The following is a 27,457-nucleotide window of genomic DNA, read 5'->3' as shown; positions in this document are numbered from 1 at the left end:
GAGAGGCAGGTAATGAACATCTCAAAAGGAGCATGGATTTCAGATGTGATCGACAAGGTTTTCATTCAACCAATGCTTAAGACGACTAAAGGAAGATTATCAGCGGGGGTGACCTAAATTGGCTTACCTGTGGATGGATCTCTTGGTATAAATACCACCTTTTCTGTAAACTTTTCTCATTCATATACCTGAAGAGAGAGACAGCAGTCTCTGAAATATAGTACTTTTCTCTCTATATTTTGGTTTTTTTATGGGCTCCTTTTATTATATATATATATATATATATATATATATATATATATATATATATATATATATATTACATTACATTACATACATACATATATGAATTTTCTGAAAGTAGTATTAGTTCACTGTTTGAAAACTTAGTCTGAAACTTGAACAGTATCCATTTCAAAAATCAAAAGAATAGATTAGTACCTAAAAACTTGATAATATAATGATAATATAACTTATTGTACTTTATTCAGTTATATATAGCAAGTTATCATTAATCTCATTATAAAAGACATGAATAATTGTATAGCGCAATGACTATGTGCCATTGCATTCAGTAAAGTTTTTCCACAAAATAATTAAGCGGACTGTGTTTTGCTGACATTACTATTAGTTGCTAAATAAAGCATGGTTTGAAGACCCAATTTGTAAATTAAAAAAGCTTGGTTCAAAATGCAGCTTACTTTACATACACGTACAAACAAATTTCAAAGGAAGCATAATATGATTCGTCAATCGGAAGTATTTTCGGCTTTTCATCTGATCAAAACATTTTGCAGCGTCAACTATACGTATTCACTTCTTCAGCCACAATTACAACCTTCTTGATTTTTTGCTTCTTCAATGCGTGATCGATGAAGAAGATTTATGAAAGTCCCCTAACCACTGAGAATGAGAATGAGCTACTAGTTTTTAAAAAGTAAAAGACTGACGCAACGAAGCAAATGAGCACATTGTTTACTAACATCAGCAAACAGCCAATACGATTTAAGTTATACTACTTCCTGCTGTCCTTGCAAGTGTTTTGCCGAGGGGTGGTCATTGAAACATTAAATGGTTGTTAACTACAAGAAATAGTAATTAATTATTAGATAAGCCTATAAGGCTGGTTGAATGTATGACAGCATTTAGCCAGAATGTGTGCACATACTTACGCGAGCACATCGTATTTTGTACAATTTGTACGAACAACCACGGTATTACCTAGACCATGCAATCAACATACCTCCTCAACTCAGGGAAAACTGTTATTTTGTAGAATAGCGGCAGTTTTCAGCTATAAAATTCTAAAATAGCGGCGGTTTTTAGCTATAAATTTACTGTACACTCTCTCTAGGTAGAAAAAATTATGGTGAACTATACCCACTTCCTATTCATGCCATAAACCCATTCATTAACATTAACTCCGGTATTGAATTTAAAACTTACCTCGTTGTAGCAGGCACGAACAACCAAGAACAAGTACACCTCCACAGCAAGGGCCATTCCGGTAACCAAGAGGAATATGAAAGCTATAACGGCAACGCCTTCATGGATAAGGAGAACGAATCCCAGCAAAATGAAGAGGCAGGACAAGACAATCTCGATTCCATGAATCACAATGAAGGGAAGGATCAGTGTTGGCTTGTTCTGAAAAGGTGAGGAGGTTACTTCAGTACATGTTGGCATTAAAGGAGGGTGAAAAGATTATTGTATTGAGGTACACATATATGAATCTAGGAGAGAGAGAGAGAGAGAGAGAGAGAGAGAGAGAGAGAGAGAGAGAGAGAGAGAGAGAGAGAGAGAGAGAGAGAGAGAGAATGCCCTCTCGTGTTTATCCATTCTACAGCAGCTTCAATACTGTGCAGTTTCTTGACTACTTTGTATTTGGAAAAATAAATAACTGGCGATGAAATGACAAAAATACGAGATGAATCTGCCACTGGTTTCTTTCAACTTTTAAAGTTCTGAAAAAAAAGCATTAATTCGTGTCAGTCATGACACATTTTGATTTCATTGATGCTACAAAGCAAAATAGGAGCAAAAATAACTTGATGTGGATCTTGGCCATCAATCGTCTGGGAGAGCTTTTGTATCTGTATTCCATGCACTCTCAATTTTACTATATCGGTTATATCATGTTATAGTCAAAGTTACCTTGGTTTCCTTCAACTGAAAATAAAGTCATGGTCTATTTGACTTTATAAAATATCTGTGAAGCTGATGTAAATGCCAAGAGGATTTTTACTTTGTCTACTGAAAATAGCAATCAGCATTTTGAAAGAGTAAGTTCACAGCAATTAGATAGCAAGTTCAAAAAGCAAAATGCTGACCAGGCAACTGTACAATCCTACTGACTGCTTTATCCCAATGCTTGTAAAAAGTACAAGAAACTGGCCACAGCAGAGTGAGCATGAATAACTCATAACACATTTTAAGCATATAACATAGTAGTAATAACTGATGTGGATTATGTTAATTACAATGATGTAAAAAGATAGCTGTGGGGTCAAAAACAACTTAAACTGCCAATGATTTACGACCACATCCATCGGCCAATACAGAGGTGTGGCACAAGATTAGTGATTGATTATGTACAGAATGAATGCAGAGGAAAAGCTGTGTGTTTGTCCGAGATGCAGGTGACGTTTGTAGGAAAACAATGCTCAAAGAAATAGACCACCTGTATTACACAAAGAACACTAATAAACTGAAAGGCAATTCTAGGGAATAACTCCGCACATACTGCAAGGAACATTCCTGCGAGTACGACAGCCACTAGGGATTGTTGGGGGGTCAAATGTATTTAGCCATGTTTAGTACTAGCCCATGGGGGTTAATTACGGTCGACCCCTCAAAAATCATGGTAAATACCCAAATACGATAGGAAACTGTGATTAAAATAGAAATACCCAAGGCAGAGTTATTGCCCAGATCTACCGACTGAAATTGATAAACAACGGGTTGAAGGCCATAAGAAACCAGACTATGCACATGAAGTATAACATAGGTTAAAATGTCACCAGAATTAACCAATGATCTTATCCTATCTCTGTGTATTGATCGATATGTGTGGTCATAAAATGGTAGCAATATTATGCTTGTTTTGGCCCAAAAGCTCCTTATTCAGCAATCTGTTTACAGGACACCTGTGTTTGCCTTTACAACTCCTTCACGCATACCTCAGATGAAAAGGCGAGTGGAGGGCCTATGTAATCCCATAAAAAAACTCTCGATTGGACAGCTGTAAGATTTAGGAGAGAGAGAGAGAGAGAGAGAGAGAGAGAGAGAGAGAGAGAGAGAGAGAGAGAGAGAGAGAGAGAGAGAGAGAGAGAGAGAGAGAGCAGGGCAGAATAGGAAGGAGATTAAAGTACTACCTGGAAATGAAAAGCCCCTATAATCTTATAATTACAGCCTCAGAGCTTGTCTCAAAGACATTCAAAGGTCTGTCACACACGTATCAGTCGTTTTTGTAAAATTGGCAACAGGGCAGATCTTTAAACGCCACAACCAGCACAATAAAGCTGGAGTTCTGTTTGCCTACTTTAAAATGGACTTCCACACTGGTTTAAAAAAATCAGGAACATAGGAAGTACAAATTCTCCCTATATAGAATCTAATATTTTTCCTCAAAACTCTCAGGCATCCCTGAAAATATTTTTTTTATAAAGGCTAGTTTCTCAAAATTTTAAGTTTCTTTTGGATTTCTGATTTCTCATAACTCTTTGGTATTCTAAAGACTTGATGTAACAAAATGGGTATGAATACTTTTATATGCTTCTGTCTACTTCCCATTCAAAGAAAACAGCTGTTAGTTATCATAGAAAATGCATATTAATTCCAGCAATGTTAAAACTCTAACATTAACTTCACTTCAGCATGGCAGATACATGCATTCAAAATCAAGGGTACATGCAGATTAGCTTGTCTGCAATGAAATCTGCTGTGTGTTTCGTGTTTTCACCTCTGCACCTGATTTATTTAATACTTTAATTCCTTGTAAACGCTCATGAGTTTAGGTGCATGTACGTCAAGCTTGAAACTGCTCAAGTAACTTGATTGTTGTTGTTTAAGGAAAAGAATATTTCCCCAGTTAACCGGCTACATTTGCAGTCATCATTGGGAAATTTCTGTTTGTGTATTCTGCATACAGATGCCTGCCGGAATTTCCTTTGGACCATTTATATTTTATTCTTTTACAGACTTGTACAAACTGATCAACATTGTGAAACCTGATTAAAAATATTTAAAATATTTCTTACATACGTTTTCACGTTTCCACAATTTCATCAAGTGAGAGAATCTACAGGAAAGAAAAAGGAAACAGAAGGTGGTGGTGGTGGAAGGAAGCCATTCTCAACAGATAAATCGTGTAAACAAATCAATAATCATTATCATCAACACGACAAAATACAAGGGTCACGAGAGTAATACAGTAAATTAATTGTTCTGAAAACTGAGCAATTCAGTTTACAAAGTACGTATGGTATATGCGGTACAACCAGTGCTTCCAGTCACTCACCTTGTTAACGCCTACTAAAAGGAGAGCACTGATGATGACAAACAGTCCACTGCACACACCGCTGACAGCAATTATAGAAACAGCTGCAAAAAACACAAGTGCTTAAAACTCAAAACGCTACTTAAAATGATGTGTTTGCATCAAAGCGAAGGGCTATAACATCTCAATCACAGTAAAATCCAGAGGTCTAAGACAAATTACTAACTAAATCACTGGATTAAATTATCAAGAGGGTTGTACACGTAATGAAAGGATGAATATTGAATTAACTATAGAATTTATTCCAAACACGATAAATACGACAGGTAGTCCAATGCCCAGATCCGTGTATTTTATGTAATCGACCATAATCTGTGACATCACAGAAATGCATCGGAGTGACAGTTTAATGTTGTAAACATGGGTATAATTGCCCTTGTTACACTTTGAAATGCAATATAAAAAATATCAAGCTATAGCAGTGGTGACTATGATTTTGGACATATGCAATTTTGTAGTTCATGTGAATGTCCATGCTGAAGAAATCGAATAGGCGCAATGTTGCGCCAGATTTTTTTTTTTTTTTTTTTAACTTAATGACTGACTGTACCATCTGCTATCAATCATGAGGGATTTGGTTGTCAAGTTAGAAGCGATAAAGGCTGCTTTAATGCATCCTACTACTCTGTGTATGAAATAAGAACTTAATATAACAAATGATATTTATTAAATAATCAACCAATTCCAAGTATGATTGCATATTTTGAGAAGGCAATTTCAACAGCCATTTATACTAGGTTACAGTCCTGTGGCAAAAGTTTGCTACACCAGCCATTTTTTGCACTTTTGCTACTTTATATCAATTTCAACAAAGGCATCCATAACAAGAACTAAAGTATATACACTAAAGCTAAAAATCCTTAGGATGTTGTGTGTGTGTGTGTGTGTGTGTGTGTGTGTGTGCAGTGGCTTTCAGATCAAGCTAAGGCAAAGACGTCCAAATCACACAGCTAAAACAGAACATCTATTTTCAGTAACTTTTTATCATCCAAATCCACCTTATCCAATTTTTTTTTATTCAGACGCTGTTCATCTTTGATTTTTTATATTCTAGCCCTAGCAGGTCTATTTTTATTGGTCATCCAAACCAGGCCGCTCCAATTTTTGTTTTCCAGACCTCCCCCCCTCCCCCTTGCTCTGATTTCCGGATCTGCACTTAATGCTAAAACATGTGCTACAGTACATGTTAAGTTCAAACCTTACATCTCCATCTACTGAGCAGAACTACAATGCTTGCAGCCCATGAATCCCTTGATGTCTACACTAACTCAGTCTCTTATCTGACCTTCAGCATGTGTGAGTGGAGATTTTCCTTAACTCGGGACACTTCGGAAATTAAACGAGCTTTTGTGTTCCCCTATCACTCGCAATGCACCCAAGTATGCTACAATAAACCATTTTGAAGTCAATATCACAACAACGATATCACTAAGACGCGAACGAGCGGTTACTTTTTAACAGAAATTTTGGTGGTTTACGAAAGCGGGCAAAAACAGAAAAAAATTATATTAATAATAATTTCACCTACTGTGTAAATTATGGTAATTCATCATTGGAGTCTTTGATAATTTCTCAATATATGAGAGGGATATTGCCTACGGAACCACACATTTCCACGGCAATGCCTTTGGTGTAAGGTAGAATGACGTCACACGGCTTTAGTGTCAAGTCAGTGGCCTCAAATGCGCCGACGTGTCCCAAACTTGTCGCTAGAGCAGGACTACCTTGTCAAATCTTGATCGTGAGGCCAAATGCCAAGCACTGAGACCTATGAGGTCATTCAGCGTGGAAATGGAAATTGACAGTAAATGTTTGATAGGCGCAGTTGCACTATTAATCTACTGCTAGGAGAGGGTGGAAAGTAAGATGGAGGAAAAGAAAAGGGTTGCATTAGGGGCCGAAGGGACGCAGCAAAGAACCTTATGCAATGCTTACAGAGCACCACATGAGTAATGAGTTTGGAATGTTGAAACATACCTGCAGTTGCGCAAACATCGACATCAATAGGCTGTTGAATCTCATTTGCAGCTTCCTTGCAAACTTTAGCAAAGTCATCATAGGAAATCTGCACAAATCGAAGCCATGACAGCAATGAGAAAATCGAACTTATCTGCAAAAAGAAGATCAAAGGAGATTCATTAAAATAGAAACACACACATGCACGCAGAACACTGAATTTTAATGTCTTAGATAATTGAAGGTAACATTTAAAAATGAACTGGATACAGTAGAACCTACTGTGTTTCATATTTAATCACATTTGTATGCATGACAGATGTAAAGCTGAATACTTTCTTTCTCAACCTTTGCAAAAAGTAAAAAATATATGAATAAAAAAATAAATACGATATTTGTAGCTGCTACTGTAACTTTTAAGCCTTAAACTGCATTTAATATCTGTAAGTGACAGGATATTCCGGCTTAATACAGGGCCATTTGGTCCCCAATAACTTTTTGTTTTAACATCGGTAAAATACAACTGATACACAAGCTAAAAATTGTCAACTCAACGTATGGTGAAGCACATTAATCTTCAGTTCAAGGTCATTCCAAGTAAAGATAAAGGAGTTGGGGTAAGCAATAATTTCGTCCTTTAAAACAAGGGAGAAGACGCCATTTTACAAAATTTTACGCTAAAGGACTCGTCCACTCTAATCCACAACCTTGATAACTTGAGAAAAGATCACAATAAAATACAACTCTTACCAGACCCAGCCATCCGATGACCAGCGTGCCAACCCTCACGCTGATCCCACAACAGCAGGTTTTTGGTTCCCAGACCTTCATCGTCTTGACCAGAAACATCTCTACCTGAAAAATAGAGTAAGGTGTGAACTCAAGCGTGCGACATCCGTCAGCTTTCTTATTAAAATGGTAACGATAGTGCTTGAGACTAACAGGAAGGAAGGACCTACAGATATGATACTCATTTCTAATCCATACTGGTGAAAACATCGTTGATTCAAAAAGAAGAAAAAAAAGTCAACCTGCGATTTTCTTTAATCATAAAAAAAAAAAATCAAGAAATAAATGGCAGGTCTATAGGTTCGTCAAAAAGATAATTTCCTCAGAAACGAATCATAGAAAGGTAGTTCACGACCATAGATGCCTCATTACAAAAATAACGCAGAAACATGAATAGCTTTGTCTGAAGCAAATTCATGAACTATGTCGTCGGGGTAAGGCCACACTGGACGCGGGAAGCGTCGGGGTGCAGGCACGTCTCGGGCGGGAGAGAAGCGTCAAAACTACAAATGGCCACACCAGAAACGCCACCCCCCCTCCTTCCCTCCCACGCGTCACTCTCAGCAGTTAAAGATATACTTCTTGGCAAAGTAACGTTTGAATAGGAAATTGCCTTTAATAGAAATCGTAAGTGTCAAACTTGACGATAGACTACGTATGACCCAACGGTCTTTTGGTTCTTTGCTTGGCAGTGAATTTTGTGATAAAAGGTTAAAATCCATATATATGTATATATATATATATATATATATATATATATATATATATATATATATATATATATATATATATTTTTACTTTCATTATAGTTATTACTTTAGGGGAAGTGAAAAAAAAATGTGGATTTTAACTTTTTATTATTGCAAAACTAACAGCATATAGGGTTACTTCCTTAAACATACTTAGAAAAACAAAGGAGCGATAATTAATTGCAAATTATATAAGACGTATAATTAATAACTCAGTGAATTACGTTGAACTAAAACAATTTACCGGTATTTAAAACAAAAGTGGTTTAATGGTAAACTTTACATAAAAGAAAGTAACACAAGAAAAAATAAGTGTTGTTTCATTGTTAACATTAATAAAGTACAAAGTACCACGAATATTTCATAAATAAGTGATACTGCTGCACTGAGGAATCGTATAGTCATCAAGTCTATGCAGCTGGACAAGGATTATTTGAGTGGCTGAGTGCATAATAGTTGGCACCTTTAAGTTTTTGGGGGTCGAATGCATGACACCGATAGCACATCTGAGGGGTACTCGTTCTACTCTTCTTCCATTTCTTAAAAAAAAAGTAATATTATGGAATGGATCACAGGGATTCCACAAAGCTCTCTTCCGAAACACCTCCCCAATTAAATGATTCTTATGTAGCCACTACCGCTGAACAGGTAACACTTCGGCAACTGATTGCCAGTTCATCTGCACGTTAGTGACCATGTCAAGTCGGAGGGTCTATTTATATATTGTGGTCCTTTTCTTATATTCACTTTAAATTCAGTGATGAACTCATCCCCTGGGAAAGTACTTAAGACCATATAAGAACTCGGTCTATTTGTTTGACTTTAATGAGACCAACAATGAACGCATTCTTAAAGTACACAAATGAGAGGTGCTGAAATAACTGCTAAGTTAAGCATGCATTACAGATATGGAATAATTAACTCTATATTTTACTGAATAGATAATAAATGTAGTCGCTTAAAACTTAAAAGTTTCTATGCTAATATCAGTTACTTAACAATGATAATATGCTTTAAACAATTTCTTGGTTACAAATGAAAGTTCCTTAATACGGGAACTAACTTCACAACATAGTTATCAATATAATCAATAAAGGGAAGTAACCATTCAAGTTACATTTCCCTCCCTAATCATATAGGAAATGGGGTTGTTTCGGTTGAAGGCGCCGGAACCGCCGCGGTATTTTAAAACATGTTACATCGCTTGGCGGCAACTGCAGAGGGTCGAGCCGTCCCGCTAATCTTATGTGGCCACCCGCATAAGATACCAATGATTCAAACTGCCGCGGGAACCTCTTCCCTGACAAAATCGAGAGAGTAGATAGAGAGAGAGACGAGAGGAGAGAGAGAGATGAGAGAGAGGGAGAGAAGAGAGGAGGAGGAAGGAGAGAGAGAGAGAGAGAGAGAGAGAATCCTTAAGATGAGTTTGGTGGAGATAGCAAGTATCCTGTCACGACTTCCGAAGCAGATTACATATATGTGTACATGTGTATATGGTATGTATGCACAAGAACTATGGACTTATTCTTGAACGCGAGTAGCTTATCTAAAAACTGACAGACTGGGGTCAACTGGCGTGTGTTCGTGGAAAAGGTGTAGTGCGTTAGTATATGAATCCCTTGGACATATCGTTGTGGCACGCAGCAGGGACCTGTCTCAAACTGCTCTGTAACAACATACACACGTCTCTTTCCAACTGTATTTCATTTGTTCCTTGACAATGTTAGTAAAGACAAAAGCGCTTCGATTTCTGCCTATAATTTTCCTGTGGTATTCGCTTATTAAATGAAGTCACACCATGCATCTACTGTGATTTTTTAAACTGTGTGTGTGTGTGTGTGTGTGTGTTTTAACTATCAGAAATACTTTGAAAAACAAAAATGAAAATTAATACTTTTTTCATGCTTTAACCATGATTCTCAGTCTAAAAATAGCGGTAATATTGATAACCAACAGTCTCACGAGGATTTACGATCAATAAACTACCTCCAGTATCTTTTTCTTGTCGCACAGATGTTAAGAGCGCAGAAACGTTGGGTCCATCACTAAAATCACAAATTTTTCATAACCACGAAAACCATTAACCAACACAATTTTGCTGATGTTAAATTGGTATAGCCTGTTATTAGGACTAAAATTAAAATGTACAAAACTAGTATGTTTGTTTGTACGGTGTTTTCACGTTGCATGGAACAAGTGGTTATTCAACAACGGGACTAACGGCTTTACGTGACTTCCGAACCACGTCGAGAGTGAACCAAAACTGTGCACTGAATCAACATGTAATAATCGATTTGAGAGTTCAGCTAATCTCATACAAAAAGTAATCGCTGCAATATAAATGTACCGTATAAAATTTATGTACACTGCATTGAACAAAAGCGAAAGTATCAACATCATACGACACTACTATAAAATTACAATAAACGCCATGTGCAACCATGGACCGGAAAATCGAACATTGTTCATAACCACAATGTAATCCGACAGTCTTGCGACTTCTTCTAGAAAGCCATTATCCCGGATTTTCCGTCATATCAACACCAGATCAGGTCATCACAGTCACAACACCACCGCGTTCTATGTCCTGAAATGACTCCAAGAGCAGAAGTAAAATAATATGGTTGATCGAAGATGACGTCTGACGGGTGATTTCCCGCCGAGATTTCTGTCCACACCGGCAACTTTTGCCAAAGGGGGGTGTTAAGTTCAGCAACGCCGCAGAAGTTGGCAAATAGTTAAAGTTCAAGCAAAACGCCGCAGAAGTTGTCAATAAGTAGTCAGAAACCGCCGCAGAAGTTGCAATTAGTAGTTCGAAACGCCGCAAGGAAGAAGTTGAGAAGTAGTTCAGCAACGCCGCAGAAGGTTTGCGAATAAAGTAGTTTCAGAAACGCCGCAGGAAGTTTGGGGCAGTAGTAAGTTCAGCAAACGCCGCAGGAAGTTGCGTAGTAATCAGCAAGGGCCGCAGAAGTTGCAGTAGTGTCAGCAACGTTCGTAGAAGTTGGCAATAGTAGCAGGCAACGCCGCAGAAGTTGCAGTAAGTTAGTCAGAAACGCCGCAGAAGTTGCAATAGTAGTCAGCAACGCCGCAGAAGTTGCAGTAGTAGTCAGCAACGCCGCAGAAGTTGCAATAGTAGTCAGCAACGCCGCAGAAGTTGCAGTAGTAGTCAGCAACGCCGCAGAAGTTGCAGTAGTAATCAGCAACGCCGCGGAAGTTGCAAGTAGTAGTCAGCAAACGCCGAGAAGTTGCAATAGTATCAGCAAACGCCGCAGAAGTTGCGTAGTAGTCAGCAAACGCCGCAGAAGTTGCAGTAGTAATTCAGCAACCGCCGCAGAGTGCAAGTTAGTATCAGCAACGTCGTAGAAGTTGCAATAGTAGTCAGCAACGCCGCAGAAGTTGCAGTAGTAGTTCAGCAACGCCGGCAGAAGTTGCCCTAGTAGTCCAGCAACCGCCGCAGAGTGCAAGTTAGTAGTCAGCAAACGCCGCAGAAGTTTGCAGTAGTAATCACAACGCCGCAGAAAGTGAGGAGTAGTCCAAAGCAACGTCGAGAAGTTGCAATATGTCAGCACGCCGCAGAATTGCAGTAGTAGTCAGCAACCCGCCGCAGGAAGTGCAAGTAAGTAGTCAGAACGCCGCAAGAAGTTGCAAGTTAGTTAAATCAGCAACGCCGCAGAAGTTGCAAATAGTAGTCAGCAACGTCGTAGAGTTGCATAATTAGTAGCAACCGCCGCAGAAGTTGCAAGTAAAGTAGGTAAGAAACGCAAGCAGAGTTGCAAAATAGTAGTTCAGCACGCCGCCAGAAGTTGCAGTAGAGCACAACGCCGCAGAAGTTGCAATAGTATCAGCAACGCCGCAGAAGTTGCAAAAAAGTAGTAAGTCGCAACGCCGCAGAAAGTTTGCATATTAGTCAGCACGCCGCGAAGTTGCAATGTGAAGTTTGAAATATAGTTCAGAAACGACGCAGAAAGGCAAGTAGTAGTCAGCAACGCCGCAGAAGTTTGCAAATAGTAGTTCAGCACCGCGCAGAAGTTGCAAGTAGTAGTCAGCAACGCCGCAGACAGTTGCAGTAGTAAGGCAGAAACGCCGCAAGCAGAGTGCATAGTAAGTCAGACGCAAAGCCAGAAGTTGCAATAGTAGTCAGCAACGGCCGCAGAAGTTGCAGTCGTAGTCCGCAACGCCGCAGGAAGTTGCAGTAGTAGTCAAGCAACGCCGCAGACGTTGCAGTAGTGAATCAGGCAACGCCGCAGGGAAGTTGCAGTAGTAGTCAGCCAAACGTCGTAGAAGTTGCAATAGTTAGTCAGCAACGCCGCAGAAGTTGCAGTAGTAGTAAGGCAAAAAGACGCAGAAGTTGCAGTTAGTCGTCAGCACCGCCCGCAGAAAGTTTTGCAGTAGTTAGTCAGCAAACGCGCAAGAAGTTTGCAAGTAGTTAAATCAGCAACGCCGCAGGAAGTATGCAGTAGTAGGTCAGCAAACGTCGTAGGGGAAGTTGCAATAAGTAGTCAGGCAAACGCCGCAGGAGTTGCAGTTTTAGTAGTCAGCAACGCCGAGAAGTTGCAGTAGTAGTCAGCAACGCCGCAGAAGTTGCAGTAGTAGTCAGCAACGCCGCGGGAAGTTTGACCGTCAGGGAGTTGCCGTAGTTAGTCCAGGCAACGGTCGAGAAGTTGCAATAGTAGTCAGCAACGCCGCAGAAGTTGCCAGTAGTATCAGAAATACGCCGCAGAAGTGGCAATAGTAGTCAGGCAACGCCGCAGGAAGTTGCACTAGTAGTCAGCAACGCCGGCAGAAGTTGCAATAGGTAGTCAGCAAAACGCCGCAGAGTTTGCAGTAGAGTCAGCAACGCCGCAGGAAGTTGGCAGTAGTAGGTCAGGCAAATACGCCGGCAGAAGTTGCAATAGAGAAGTTGCAATAGTAGCAGAAACGGCCGGCAGGAAGGTGCAGTTATTAGTCAGCAAACGCCGCAGAAGTTGTTGCAAATAGTAGTCAGCAACGCCGCAGAAAGTTGGCAGTAGTAGCAGCAAACGCCGCAGAAGTTGCAGTAGTAGTCAGCAACGCCGCAGAAGTTGCAGTAGTAGTCAGCAACGCCGCAGAAGTTGCAGTAGTAGTCAGCAACGCCGCAGAAGTTGCAGTAGTAGTCAGCAACGCCGCAGAAGTTGCAATAGTAGTTCAGGAAAAACGCCGCAGAAGTTGCAGTTAAGTAGTCAGCAAAACGCCGCAGGAAAGGTGCCAGTAGTAATTCAAGCAAAACGCCGCAGAAGTGGCAGTATAGTCAGGCCCGTCTAGAAGTGCAAATTAGTAGTACAGAACGCGCAGGTAAGTATGGCAGTTAGTAGTCACGAAAGAAACGCCGCAGAAGGGGTTGCAATTAGTGTTCAGGCAACGCCGCAGGGGAAGTTGCAGTAGTAGTTCAGCAACGCCGCAGGAGTTCAATCGTAGTACAGCAACGCCGCAGAAGTTGCAGTAGTAGTCAGCAACGCCGCAGAAGTTGCAGTAGTAGTCAGCAACGCCGCAGAAGTTGCAATAGTAGAAGTTGCATGTAGTCAGGGAAACCGGCCGCCAGGAAGGGTGGCAGTAAGTAGTAGGTCAGAAAACGCCGGGCAAGAAGTTGCCAATAAGTAGTCAGCAACGCCGCAGAAGTTGGCCAGTATAAGGTCGCAACCGCCCGCAGAAGGTTCGCAAGTAGTATCAGCAAACGCCGCAGAAAGTTGCAAATAGTAGTCAGAAAACCGCCGCAGAAGTTCGTAGTAGTCAGCAACGCCGCAGAAGTTGCAATAGTATCAGCCCCGCAGAAGTTGCGTAGTAGTCAGAAACAACCGCAGAAGTTGCATAGTAGCACAACGCCGCAGAGTTCATAGTAGTCAGCAACGCCGCAGAAGTTGCAGTAGTAGTCAGCAACGCCGCAGAAGTTGCAGTAGTAGTCAGCAACGCCGCAGCAGTGTGCATAGTAAAGTCGAACAGAAGTTAAAGCAAGTAGTAAGTCAGCAACCGCAGAAGTTGCATAGTAGTTGCAGTAGTAGTCAGCAGCGCAAGTTCAGTATGTCAGCAAGCCGCAGAATTTGCGTAGAATAAAACGCCGCAGAAGTTGCAGTAGTAGTCAGCAACGCCGCAGAAGTTGCAGTAGTAGTGCCAGCAAACGTCCGCAGCAAGTTGCGGTAGTAGTCAGCAACGCGCGAAAGTTGCAGTAGTAGTCATTCAAACGTCGCACAGTAGAAGTTGCAGTAGTAGTCAGCAACGCCGCAGAAGTTGCAGTAGTAGTCAGCAACGTCGCAGAAGTTGCGGTAGTAGTCAGCAACGCCGCAGAAGTTGCAGTAGTAGTCAGCAACGTCGCAGAAGTTGCGGTAGTAGTCAGCAACGCCGCAGAAGTTGCAGTAGTAGTCAGCAACGCCGCAGAAGTTGCAGTAGTAGTGCAACGTCAGAAGTCAGTAGAAGTCAAGCAACGTCGCAGAAGTTGCAGTAGTAGTCAGCAACGTCGCAGAAGTTGCAGTAGTAGTCAGCAACGCCGCAGAAGTTGCAGTAGTAGTCAGCAACGTCGCAGAAGTTGCGGTAGTAGTCAGCACAACAGTTTCAATGACAGTCCATAACCGGTCAAGAATGCTCGATCAACCCCGTAAGAAAAGCTCTTGCAAGGAGAAAAATATTTTCGTGATTTTCCAAAAAAATTTATCGCAGTTCTTTTTTAATTCGCGAGCATCGACAGCACTTATCAGTTATCAACACTTTCTGCATGGAACATTGAAGTGAACCTTACTGATTCATTTTAGTCAAACTAACCCAACCAATTGAAGGAGGATAGATAACTAGAGAATATACAATTTAGGCCGAGGGCCAAGCACTGGGACCTATGAGGTCATTCAGCGCAGAAAGGAAAAATAGAGAGGTTTGAAAGGTGAAACAGGAGGAAAACCTCGCGGTTGCACTATGAAACAATTGTTATTAGAGGATAGAAGACAATATGAATAGAATTACAGTAAGAAGAATGAAAGGAGTTGCAACTAGGGGCCGAAGGGAGTCTGCAAAGAACCTTAGGTAATGCCTACAGCGGACAGCGTGAGGGGCACTGAAGGGAGAATAAAGTTGATCTTATCCACAAGACGACGGACGAATACAGTTTTGAAATTTTCCTTCTCTGATATTACTTATCCATGACTAATCTCATAATGAGAAATATCGTTCTCACTTCGTTTACCCTATCTCGGAAAATACCGCAGTGATCATGGCTACATTGCAAACGGCTCTAATTAGCAGGGTCTGGATACACCATCGCGTTGCTAACGCTGTCTAACGCAAAGTATATGAATTTTTGGCCAGACAACACGAGCGCTCCTTTCGAAGCGTTGCCGAGTATCAAACTAGCATATATGTAGAATCGACTGGTCCTTCCTACCATATATATGTTTAGTTATTATGCATGCTGTCCAAATAGGCTTATGCCTCATTTTTCCCGCTTCCGTCTCGTCATTCCAATCTGGGAATATTGTCATCCCTATTTCAGTCCACCACGTATCTTTTATTTCTCGGTTGCTATAATCCTTCATTTTGACATTATATTAATACCTGTAGCCTGTCTGCTGTCAACTTCACAAATAAATTCGTTCGTGTCGAACATCTCTCGCACTGTCTGTCGTGGAACTGGCGTAGAGTGGTATCTGGAGTCTGGACCACGGTTCTGTTGTAGAGGAGCCCAAGATCTACATACAAAACCTCTCTTTAAAGACCCCCATACAATGAACGATTGTCGTTATCGACCCCCACACACACTATTCAGACAGTATGAACGATCTCCGCACCTATTTCAGTCTGAACAAGATTTTGTCTAGAGAAGATATGGCATCATCTCTAGAAGAGACGCGCGCGACAGCGTTATAACCGCAAACAAATCCATACATTGAACGATCTGTGTATTAAGTCGCAAGCCAACAACCTGGTCGTGACAGATTCCCGCTGAGATCGTTCAGACACGAAGCTCCGCCCAATTTTGCATACAGAAAAGTCCATACACAATGTATTTGCGAACGATACAGACAACCGTTCAGTGTATGGGGCCCTTGAGTATTCTTTAGACCTTGCTTTAGCCTATCTGGTGCAGTCTCGTGTAGTCAGGCAAGGCGTTACTAGCGGTGCGCTAATCGACGTTAGAAATTCTTGACGGCCATGTAACGCTCTTTTAGTCTAAATTAGTGGTTTTCCATGACAAAGCACGGGAAGATACCCCACTCTATAAAAGACAGCATCAGCAACGCGACGTTTTTAGCGTTCGGGTATCCAGACCTTTAAGTCAACGAATTTTAAGTGAAATTAAATGCTACCTCAAGTATATGACCTTGTACTGCTTCATTTTTTCTTTCAATTCTGATACCAATACACACACACACATTATATATATATATATATATATATATATGAGATAACGAATAGATAGATAAAGCGAGGTCTTCAAGCAAAGCAAAGGCAAGAATATTTCTTTTGCTGTGTTGCCTTGAGCTGATCACCAGCACATTAATTTCAAAATAATCCAAGCACTTTTACTTAATTAAAAATTGGGTTGATAACCTTTTTTTAATTTTCCTTATCACTATGAACAGACTGGTCACTGCAAAAATTATTAATTATTCTTATAATTCATTCTTTTAACCTCATGAGTCTAGTGGTGGCCCTGCCGGAGTGGAGTAAAATAGGCTAACATCCATCTATTAGGATATGAGGCATCTCTGAAAGCTGAGCCGGGACGATGCTCTACAACAATTTCCTTGATTACTGACAAAGACTTGAGCCTGGGCGTTTTCAAAAGATGCGTTGGCAGTGTTGACTTCACTTGGAACTGAAACTGAAGCTTCTGGGAAGAAACCTGAGCCGTGTTCTCTTCGCGCGTCTGAAACACTGCTCTCCCTCTGATACTTCCTTTTCTTCTTTACTCCAGAAATAAAATACTTCGCTTTTTCTTATTACTCGTGGGAGAACTGTAAATATTGTAAGGACCAGACAGTAAGGCAAGCAGCTGGATACTGATAATTTATTATGTTGTTGTTTAAGATTAAGCTGGCTTTATGCCAGCATGGGCTCTTGCTCAAGAGCAGCCCGTAGGTCATATGGATATTTTGCAGGTGGAAAGGTGAGTTTAAGGATGAGGTGAGCCTTTACTTTTGATCTTAATGGAATATGCAAGTGAAATTCTATAATTTATTACAGACGAACTGGGTTGACATAGACGGGTGCGGACGGAAACGTAGTGTCCGTCACGCACGCACAAACAAACAAAAAGGGACAGGTCCCCGGCTGCAAATGTTTCTTCACAGACGAAAATACATGAATAATATTACATGGACGGAACGGATTCCCGACATTATATAGGTCAAAAGAAAGGGCGTAAAGTGCTCTACAGAATGGGTAAACGAACAACGCAGCTTGATGATGAGATGCAATAAAAATATAGAAAAAGCGTTGTCCTTACAATATTTTTAAAACAAGGAAGCCGCCTTCAAATATGACTGATGCTCTCACTCAAACAGCCCATTTTGTAAACACGTATAAAACACTGAGAATTATCATTCGGCCGTGCGCCCGCACTGAGATGTCGCAACCGATGGCAATACGTATACACGCACATTGTTTCACTCCACTTAGATTTCATGCAGTCTTTCACAGGAATGATTCCCTCTCTGGAGAGCTATTGTACGTTTTCAAAATAAGTTGTTTCTCATATTTTATAACTGTCTCTTAGAACTTTCTCGTCAGTATCGTAGCTCCTGCGGAATAGTAGAGTCCAGTTCTTTTTTAAATTCTTTTTTTAAATTCGCTTTCTTCTTATGATCTTCCCTTCAGGCTGTGAGATAACACTCGTCCTACAGCAAATTAACGCGCATTAGTTCTAAAGGAAGAACGGCAGTAGTGGAACAAGCGACTCGGAGGTTAACGGGTATAAAACCCCACTTTGCAAGATGGCGACACTTACTTGCCATAAACAAACCATTTTCCACTTTGCTTCTGATGAAAGCCCAACTAAAAATAGTATTCAGTATGATCTTCTCGTGAGAAAGTGACGAAGAGCACAGGCTTTTCATGAGTAGTACACAATAAATTACCAGTTCCAATACACACACTGTCATGAGGCAACTATCAAAATTTAGACCTACAGCCAGCTTCGAAACGATTTTAGGATCTCTCTCTCTCTCTACCAAAACTATGTCTGACTGAATTCCAGTAAAACTATACTAAACATACAGATTCAGTATTCAAAATGAGAGATCAAAGACCAAACCGTAAAGTCGGACCAATTTACCAACGGAAGGGTCCCTTGTTCACGTAAATTATACTCTTATATCTCTCTCCATAAGTCCAATCGCTTGCTGCTCGCCAAACGGTCCCTTTGGTACAATTTCCGCAAAAATCCACATAAGGTATAACTGAACCTCATGTAACAAACATACAAACCATAAAGTGACGTTAAAGAGATGTAACCCGAGTAATAAACAATCTCCTTGTCAGAGGCAATTCAAGAACATAAATAAAAACAGGATAAAAGGCTACTTGTCTCAAAAGGAACTTCCAACAGAACAGAACGACAAGAATAAAGTAAAATTAAAATAAATAAATAAATATAAAAAAAGAGCAGAAGTATATGCTTGTAACTGGTATTACTGTGACCTACGAGGACACTTATAAAAAATCCTGGCAGGAACAGGAGCCTATAATAATAATAAAAAAAAAAGCTGGGGAAATAACGATTGCTGGTCCTCCCAAAACGAGTACCACTCTCTCGCTGCCGGAGTTCTATGTTGTATGGTGTTATTTTTACGTCGCATAGAACCAGTAATTATTCAGCAACGGGACCAACGGCTTTACGTGACTTCCGAACCACGCCAAGAGTGAACTTTTGTCACCAGAAATACGCCTCTCACACCTCAATGGAATGTCCGAGAATTGAACTCGCGGCCACCGAGGTGGCATGTCAAGACCATACCGATCCGATCACGCCACTTGATACCGATCACGCAACTGAGCCGCTCAAATGTCAAGCGGTGGGACATATGAGATCTTTCAGCGCTGAAACGGAAGCTGAGAGGTGTAACAGGACGAACACTTCGCAGCTCCACTTGTATAAATTGTTAGTATATATAGGGTGGAAGGTAAAATGGAAGAAAGATGAACGGAGGTCCAGTAACAGCAATGATAGGGGTTTCAGCTGCGGGCCAATGAGACGCTGCAAAGAACCCTAAGCCAGCGGTTCTTAACTTGGGGGGGGGGGTGTCGTTTGTGGTTTTTCGGGGGGTCAATCGCAAGGGTTCAGAATATAATTAATCTTCATACATTTGGATCAGCCAGTTGGACTTTTACCAGTTTTACCAGTTTGTTATTTGTAAAGTTTGTTTGTTTGTATGGTGTTTTTACGTTGCATGGAACCAGTGGTTATTCAGCAACGGGACCAAAGGCTTTACGTGACTTCCGAACCACGTCGAGAGGTTGGTTGGTTTTATAAAGTTTAGGTGTAACACCAAGCACTGGGGCAGCAAAGGCCATTCAGAACTTCTACCACCAGAAATACTCATCTCTCACCCCTCCTTGGAATGCCCGAGTATCAAACTCGCTGCCATCGAGGTGGCAGGCCAAGCCTATACCGATCACGCCACTGAAGTGTAAGGTCTTCAAATGGTTGTGTGGAATTTGCAATATTCTGGCGTTTGCAGAGGCTGTGTGGAATTGTTCGAGGCTTTCGCTCTTGGAATTTTCAATAAACTAAGGACTTCTTCCTATCACTTTGTGTTATCTTCACTTTTCACAAGGTGCACCAACATTTATTAATCAAAATCTATTAAAACCTTTAGTCTCGGGGGGTGGGGGGTCATAGGATGGAAAACGTTAAGAGCCAGTGCTCTAAGTACTAATGAATACAATGCACCGCATAAGGTGACTAACACCCTTCAGTAACGGTCACAGTGGACCACACGAAAAGCACTCGTGCCACTTACCCCTACAGAGCTGAGAGGTTATGGAAGATGAGCAGACAATGAGATCTGCCATAACTGATTTCGACAAGAAAAGAAGAAACCGAAGTAGGAAGCCATTTTGCCTCAGGAATGAAAGATCCTGAGAGGCATCGGTCAGCCAAACAAACACGCGAGTTCTATTGATTAATGACAGAACAGTAAACCTGAAGCTTATGGCATTTAAGCTGTTCTCTGATGCCTTGTAAACAATACCGACTTTCCTGGCAACGCTGGATGCTGCGTTTTTAGGTAAAGTATACAAGGGAACGTATGAGTCACGTATTATTCAGATCGTGATCTAATGTCAAATAACATACGTGGAAGTGCGAGTCGTTCTCGGTAATCATTACTTTTCGATATCGATCAAGAGAAATGCTGAAATTAAGTGATTCGCACTTGAATCTTCAGGTAAACAGGTTCGTTAATTTTGTGCGGCATTTATTGCACATATTCAACACACAATCATAACAACATGAGAGAGAGACAGCCAGGATAAAATTAGCTACAAAAAAAACCCTGCAAAACAAATATTTCGCGAATGAATTATCTAAGAATAAGAACCTAACCAATATATATATTATATAATATAATTAATATATATATATATATATATATATATATATATATATATATATATATATATATATATATATATATATAATTATATATAATATATATATAATATATATATACATATATCTATATATATATATATATATATAATATATATATAATATATATATATATATATATATATATATGCAAGATGAAGGGAGACAAAGTAGTGTACCGCAAAGAAACAATCAGAAAGCTGTCGAGAACCGGCTATGGCAAACCCATAATTTGAAGACGTCGGCTATATTACATGATCACTACTTGACGTCACGTTAGACAGCTAAATGAACGAAGTAGGGGGAGGCAGAGTGAGATTACAGGGGTCCCAATGACATTTGCTAGGTCAGCACGAAGGGACAAATATATGAGAGAAAACGTGGGAGCCCTTGATACGTTTTGGATTTTACTCATGATCAAATATAAAACGGCGTTTAATGAGGAAATATATATGTCATTACCGCGAACGAGTAAATAAACATTACCTTGACGTGGTGGTGGTGGTGGTGGTGGGGGGGGGGGGGGGGGGGTGGGGGGGGGGGGGTCTTGGACACCTGGAATTTGTTCCGGGGTTTGAGTCCAAGAGCCTATATATCTCGCATTTCTATACATGTTTGGATTAATTTTGGTGGAATTTTCCCCTTTTGCTAAAATTTATTGGACCTGATAAGTATGAAAAGATATCATAGTTGGGGCATATCCGAGGCTAAATTGTGGGAACTGTGGTAGGACCCATAACTATACCTGATAATGAGAGAGAGAGAGAGAGAGAGAGAGAGAGAGAGAGAGAGAGAGAGAGAGAGAGACTCATAAAAGCCTCAATATAGGACCATCTTTATTCCGTACATGACAGCGACGTGTTCGACCGGATGATATCAAGACGTGGGTCTTGAGATGAAAGCGCGTTGGCTGCAGAATCCTGACGACAATATGACCAGAATATATTCAGTCCACACGATCCTGTAGGAGTGTTAGCTCCCAGAGCGCACTTTGCGTGATAAACTAATAAGGTTAGGCCTACATATACCTTTTACTTTTACCGGTCTACTCCTATACTCGTTCCTTAGCCGCGTACTTAACTTTTTAAATCTTTAATTCTGTAAAGGCTGGAATAGAACAGAACATAGAATTTAGGCCAAAGGCCAAAGCACTGGAACCTATGAGGTCTTTCAGCCCTGAAACTGAGTGAAAAAAGGCTTGAAAGTTGCAACTACAGGAGGAAACCCTCGCAGTTGCAATATGAATTCATTGTTAGGAGAGGGTAGAAAGTTAAGATGTTAAAGAGAATATGAACGGAGGTAAAGTAACAGGAATGAAACGGGGTCGCAACTAGGGGCCGAAGGGACGCTGCAATGACCCTAAGTACTGCCTACAGTGCAACACATGAGGAGAACCACACCTCAACTGGGTTAACGACTGGACTTTTGGCAGTTTTATACGGTTTTGTAATAATTCTATATAGGACCAATGGTGTAGTTCGAGTCGAAAACTGTTTTAGTAGAGCGAAAAACCAGCACCTACTACATTCCCTAGACCTTGGAGGAAACCATGCCTTACCATATGACTTTTCAGGAAATGTGGTAAACGGGTTTCAAGGAGGCAAACTGTAAAATGAGGAAAACATTGACAGGATCTGACTTAAAACATTTCAATTCGTGGTAAGGCTCCAGATGACTTGAATTTTGTATGTTCAGTAACGAAAACTTGTACCGTCAATGTGAAAGTGGCCAAAGGAATACTATCAAATATTCAAGATGCAAGATAGAAACACACGGATTTCATTTTTATACATCTGAACTATAAATGAACTCTATATATATCTACCGGATTTCGATTTTACTATGAGAAACTTTGATACTGTAGGTACGAGTCTTCTAACTATAATAATCCACAGGCTCAAGAGGGTGAGGGTCTTAAAATTAGAAATGAAAGAACATCCATTTTCACTATAACCACGTACTCTGATACACAATCATCTAAGGTCATTTCCACTATGATTTTGCATGATCACGCAAGACTGACACAACTCACATTCGGTACAAGAGGTGAATTTTACTCAGGCATATTCGTGTTTTAGCCAAGTCAAGATTAAGAGGCATGTGCGGTGCCCTGAGAGGAGGTTGGATTTAGTTGCGGGGGTGGGGGGGGGAGGGGGGGGGGGGGGGGGGGAGGGCACTTTCACTGTCACTGGCTCGGATTTGAAACGAAGTCTGCATGCTACTTAGTTCACCCCCTTTATAATGCATTAAATTAAACTAATATATTATATATATTATATATATTTATTATATTAGATAGAGAGAGGAGAGAGAGAGATAGAGAGAGAAGAGAGAGAAGAGGAGGAGAGAGAGAGGAGAGGTAGAGAGAGAGAGAGAGAGAGAGAGAGAGAGGCAGGCTTTAAACGCCACCCGAATTTATATGTAGACGATGAATTCACTCTGTTCTAACCAACAATACTCAATTAACTCTCCCAGCAGCTCTCCTACAAAAGCGTTTTCCACTGAACTCTTAATGAGCAGATTTAGGGAGTGCGGAGCCCTGCGCCGGTGACCTTAGGGGGTTTCTCGTTTATGGGCAAGAAAAGCGGCCATTACTTTCAATATAGTTGCTAATTCATCATTATTTAATTGATATACTTTAATGAATGTTTGACTATTTTTGTTATTTTTATTATTTTATTTGCTGGGGTGGGGCGCCATAGGCCATGGCCTACTCGCCAACCCTAGGCCCACCCCCCTCCTCCCGCCAAATTCTGCCACTGGTTTAAGGCATTACAGTAAAGGCTGACGGAAATGGATGTACACTTGTTTGCGTAGCCGCTTCCCCACCATCATATGACTCTCCATCACATCGCTCTGACTCATGTAAACAAGTTTCATCAGCACTGTAGTTGACGGTTCAGCTACGTCAAACTTCACAAAGCGAGAAGCCATACGTGTTAGTATTTTCAAACACGTCCACCCGCACTCCCCGCCCCCCTCCTCCTCCTCCTCTCCTCTCTCTCTCTCTCTCTCTCTCTCTCTCTCTCTCATCTCTCTCTCTCTCTCTCTCACACACAAGTAGACACACTTACTGTTAAAAGATTCATAAAAGAAAAAACACCCATTAGCCCAGATAACTATTAACTTTTGTAGCAATCGATGATTAACATCTGTTACGGCAGACCTCTCATTTGTTGCTGCGCTAGTATAAATTCAAAGACAAGTTTATTTTTAATTCTTAAAAAAAAAATGAGCGCTTAATTGTATCTACATAATGGCTAACATAAGCGAAATGTGACCCGTCTCACTTGCACATCCGACAGGATGTGGCCGAGAAAATGTTTACCATAATACCACACCCACTCCCATAATCTTACTAGTAATGGCTTCCAAGGGAATAAATATTACTACATGTGCAGACGACGGCTACAGAGATCATGTTGGTAAGGCCTTACCTGCAAGAAAATTTTTACCATGGCCCGGCTGGTGACTAGGAAAATTTGTTCACTCAGCCGGTTGGTGACTCAGCAGATTTGCCAGCGCCGTTGGCTTTAAAATCAATCTCTTGCAAGGCACACGGAATCACTGGTGGAGTGACGCAAGAATTCATAATCCGATGAAGAATTAAATAACTATAAGATCGCACGAGGTAGACGACCAATCGATATACTAAGACGACAACTTGCACGGATCAAGTTAAGGAAAAGAACGTATTGGCAGACCTGAAACTCCAGTTATTGGTGAAAGGCCTGCCTCTAAAAGCAATGTTATTCATTTTGCTGACGGAAGCACCCGACGTCATGCTGTGACCAGGATACATGAATATAAAGGAAAGTGTTATGTTGAAAAAGTTTGGAAACTGAAATAGAATAATTGTTTTTTGTCAAGTTTATTGTGAAGAGAATAATGAGGCTGACGCACAGACGTACAGCCGACAGAGACTGGAAAAGTGTTAACCTTATAATTCCAGAAGCCTGTCACATTGGGGACTCCCCACATCATTTTAAAGTCAATTCAAGTAAGCTGGGGTACGTACGACAAACATGACGGGTATCGATCGCGTTTGCTAGCTTCTTTTTTCTACTAAAACAAAAACAACTACAATAAGAATTTAAACACAAAGATTCTATGAATTTACGAAAATGCCTTAATATCTTCCTCTCGTGTTAATTTTAAAAGTCAAGCTGTTAGCAAATCATACTGTATGGCCTTTATGGCTATTTAATTGTGTATAACAAAATTTGTTTAAACTTTATATTAAGGGACAGTCATTGAGTAACAAACTTGTAGGTGGAGCAAAATAATAATAACCTGTGATCACACATACATAATTAATGCAGGAATTTACGAATATAAATACCTAAAAGTTCCCGCTTAAAAACGGCGAGTCCTTACAACACCAAACTATAGGCCTATTTACTTGTGTGCAGCAAAGGTAGTTAGTCTAAATGTTATAAACCATATTAAAAATTGCCACGTCTAACCCGGGGTCTGCCTCTTACCACACTTACAAAAACTGGCAGAATGAGTCTATTGTGGTGAAAGACCCTGAACTTGACCCTCATAAACAAAAGCCACCTCCCCTTCTTTGAAGACTGAGAACGTCGGCTTCAGTTTCAACAAATCGATGAGCGATTGGTTCTCTTTTGCCGTCTGTTGCCGTCCCTTCGCAAATCAACTTCCGATGCAGCTAATCTGTTGTTAAATCCATTTCCACCTGCTCGGCACATAACCAAAAAACACACAAATTGATATCGGTATGTTCATGCAAGTTTCTTTACTATGCAAATTACGTCGTAGCCTTTCGTCACTTGAGAGGAGTACCTAGACTACACTGAACCATTATGAAAGGAAACCGAAACACGATTATAAAGTGTTCGTGTCATGACATATTGGAATGAATTCGAGGACGGCAGTATCGTTTCTCGTGCGGGACGTAAACTACTATATGGAATGCTCTGCCTTAAGGATGTGCCACTTAAATCAAACTAACTCGATCTGCTTTCATTCTTTTACGTCGTGCATCCTGCACAAATTTACAAATGCAGAGAAAAGGTCGGGTGTGAAATAAATAATTTACTTACTTTCTGGAATTGATACCGTCTACAATACTGCAGTAGCGTTTGTTAAAGATTTCTGGGTTTGCTGGGGAGCGGGGGTAACACTTTCACTGACCAGGAAACTATTCGGACTGTGCGAGTGTCGAGTCTCGAGTGTGCGCGCGGCTGCCTGTGCCAGTCGGCTTACCGTTTCCGCCAAGATGGGGGAACCCAGGGTACGACAGTTACCTCAATGTTAATGTTTACTCTGCAAAATATTATGTAGGCCTACAAGAATCTTATTCTTTTACCAAACCAACATAAAAATTTTCAATCCAATGTTACGTGCACAATCTTACTCTCAAGCAAACCTGAAAAACACGAACTTGGTAATTGCGCACAAGCGATGAATCGCATGTCTGGCAATGAAGCCGCTCTGGGTTAATGACGTCACAACATCTCTCCACACATTCCTCACTCAATGCTTGCACCATAACATTGATTTTATTCGAAATTAAACTACGTAAGTCTTGTACTTTGTGAAATAGTTCATAATTTTCTATTATGCATGAGACGGATTCAAGGTATGGATTCATTAACATTCATTACGAACAATTTCCCATAATCGCCATTACCTGTTCTGCCGTCCACAAGTGGACTAGTGTCAAATTTTCAACTAATACAACACGTCTACTCAAGCGTCAACACTCCAGCTGTTTGCTTCGAGTGACCACTGATAGTTAATAATTTTAGAGTGGCTAACTATTAATTGGTGTATAATCTTGTGCGGCCATATTGAGACCCATAGTCCGGAGCACTCAGCTACAAACTTACTGCTGCAATAATTCAGCCAGCATTTTAATCATAATATATATATATATATATATATATATATATATATATATATATATATATATATGTGTGTGTGTGTGTGTGTGTGTGTGTGTGTGTGTGTGTGTTAAAGATATATAAGATATTACTTTTTAGTATTAATGTCGATGTTGCACCATTCCAAGTACTAGAAAGGCGAGAATCTAAGAGGTAACTGTGGCTCCAAAATACATTTCTGTACCTTGAATGTTGCCAAAACAAGAAAACTTAAAATAGTTCGTGTAAGCAAGCATAATAATAAAAGGTAGCTTTATCGGTTAAGATTGAAAATTTCGTCTATTTCATTTCTCCAAATTCATATGTTATATTTTCATCAATGCGAATGCGAAAGATAACATCATAAAACTATGCTCAATTTTCTTAACTCTTATTGATGGTGTTTACTCGAATTTTCGCTTACTCTGGGAGTTAGCCCACAAATTACTTGTTGTTGTTGTTGTTGTTGTGGGGGCCGGGTTTTGTTTGGATCGTTCTATGGAACGGCCTAAATGGTGTTCCGCTTTGAGTTTAAGATAAAGGAATTTTACGACAGAATATTTATGGTTCATTCATCAGAATAAAAATGTAAAAATAAATAATGTGTATTTATTTTGTTTTTCGTTCGTGAAACAAAGATCTCTATGACCTAGAAATTAGCACGTTTTAACTTACGTTAGGTTAGGAATATAATGTTTGTAATTAAGCATGATTCATCTTCCACGCGTCCCGAGTAAAAGCTGAAGGTCGGATCACGTCTTGTTTTTCTTCGTTCAAAATTGTCAAATAAGTAAAAGTATAATTGGTATCTAAAAGTTATTAAATACCCCAACAGCAAGAAGCATACTACTGGTGCACACCATGAATACGTATAAGTAAGCTGGTCAGAATAAGTATTCGCGTGGGATATTCTGACATTTGTTGAACG

General features: G+C 40.3%; 1 protein-coding gene across 1 annotated transcript in view; it reads right to left on the bottom strand.

Moving 5' to 3' along the window:
• LOC135212671 (uncharacterized) overlaps window positions 1-25,865 on the bottom strand; it is a 31,793-nt gene extending 5,928 nt beyond the window's left edge. The window contains exons 1-5 of the mRNA XM_064246325.1: window positions 25,708-25,865; window positions 7,265-7,369; window positions 6,536-6,668; window positions 4,520-4,602; window positions 1,447-1,647 (exon numbers count right to left, since the gene is read on the bottom strand). Of these exons, the coding sequence (XP_064102395.1) occupies window positions 1,447-1,647; window positions 4,520-4,602; window positions 6,536-6,668; window positions 7,265-7,363 (516 nt within the window). The 5' untranslated portion in view covers window positions 7,364-7,369; window positions 25,708-25,865. The remainder of the gene's footprint in view (window positions 1-1,446; window positions 1,648-4,519; window positions 4,603-6,535; window positions 6,669-7,264; window positions 7,370-25,707) is intronic.
• Window positions 25,866-27,457: the final 1,592 nt, after the last annotated feature.

This window comes from Macrobrachium nipponense, chromosome 41, assembly GCF_015104395.2.
Source record: "Macrobrachium nipponense isolate FS-2020 chromosome 41, ASM1510439v2, whole genome shotgun sequence".
Lineage (NCBI taxonomy): Eukaryota > Metazoa > Arthropoda > Malacostraca > Decapoda > Palaemonidae > Macrobrachium > Macrobrachium nipponense.
The sequence above is the reverse complement of the archived record's forward strand: the minus strand, read 5'-3'. Positions and strand labels throughout refer to the sequence as shown.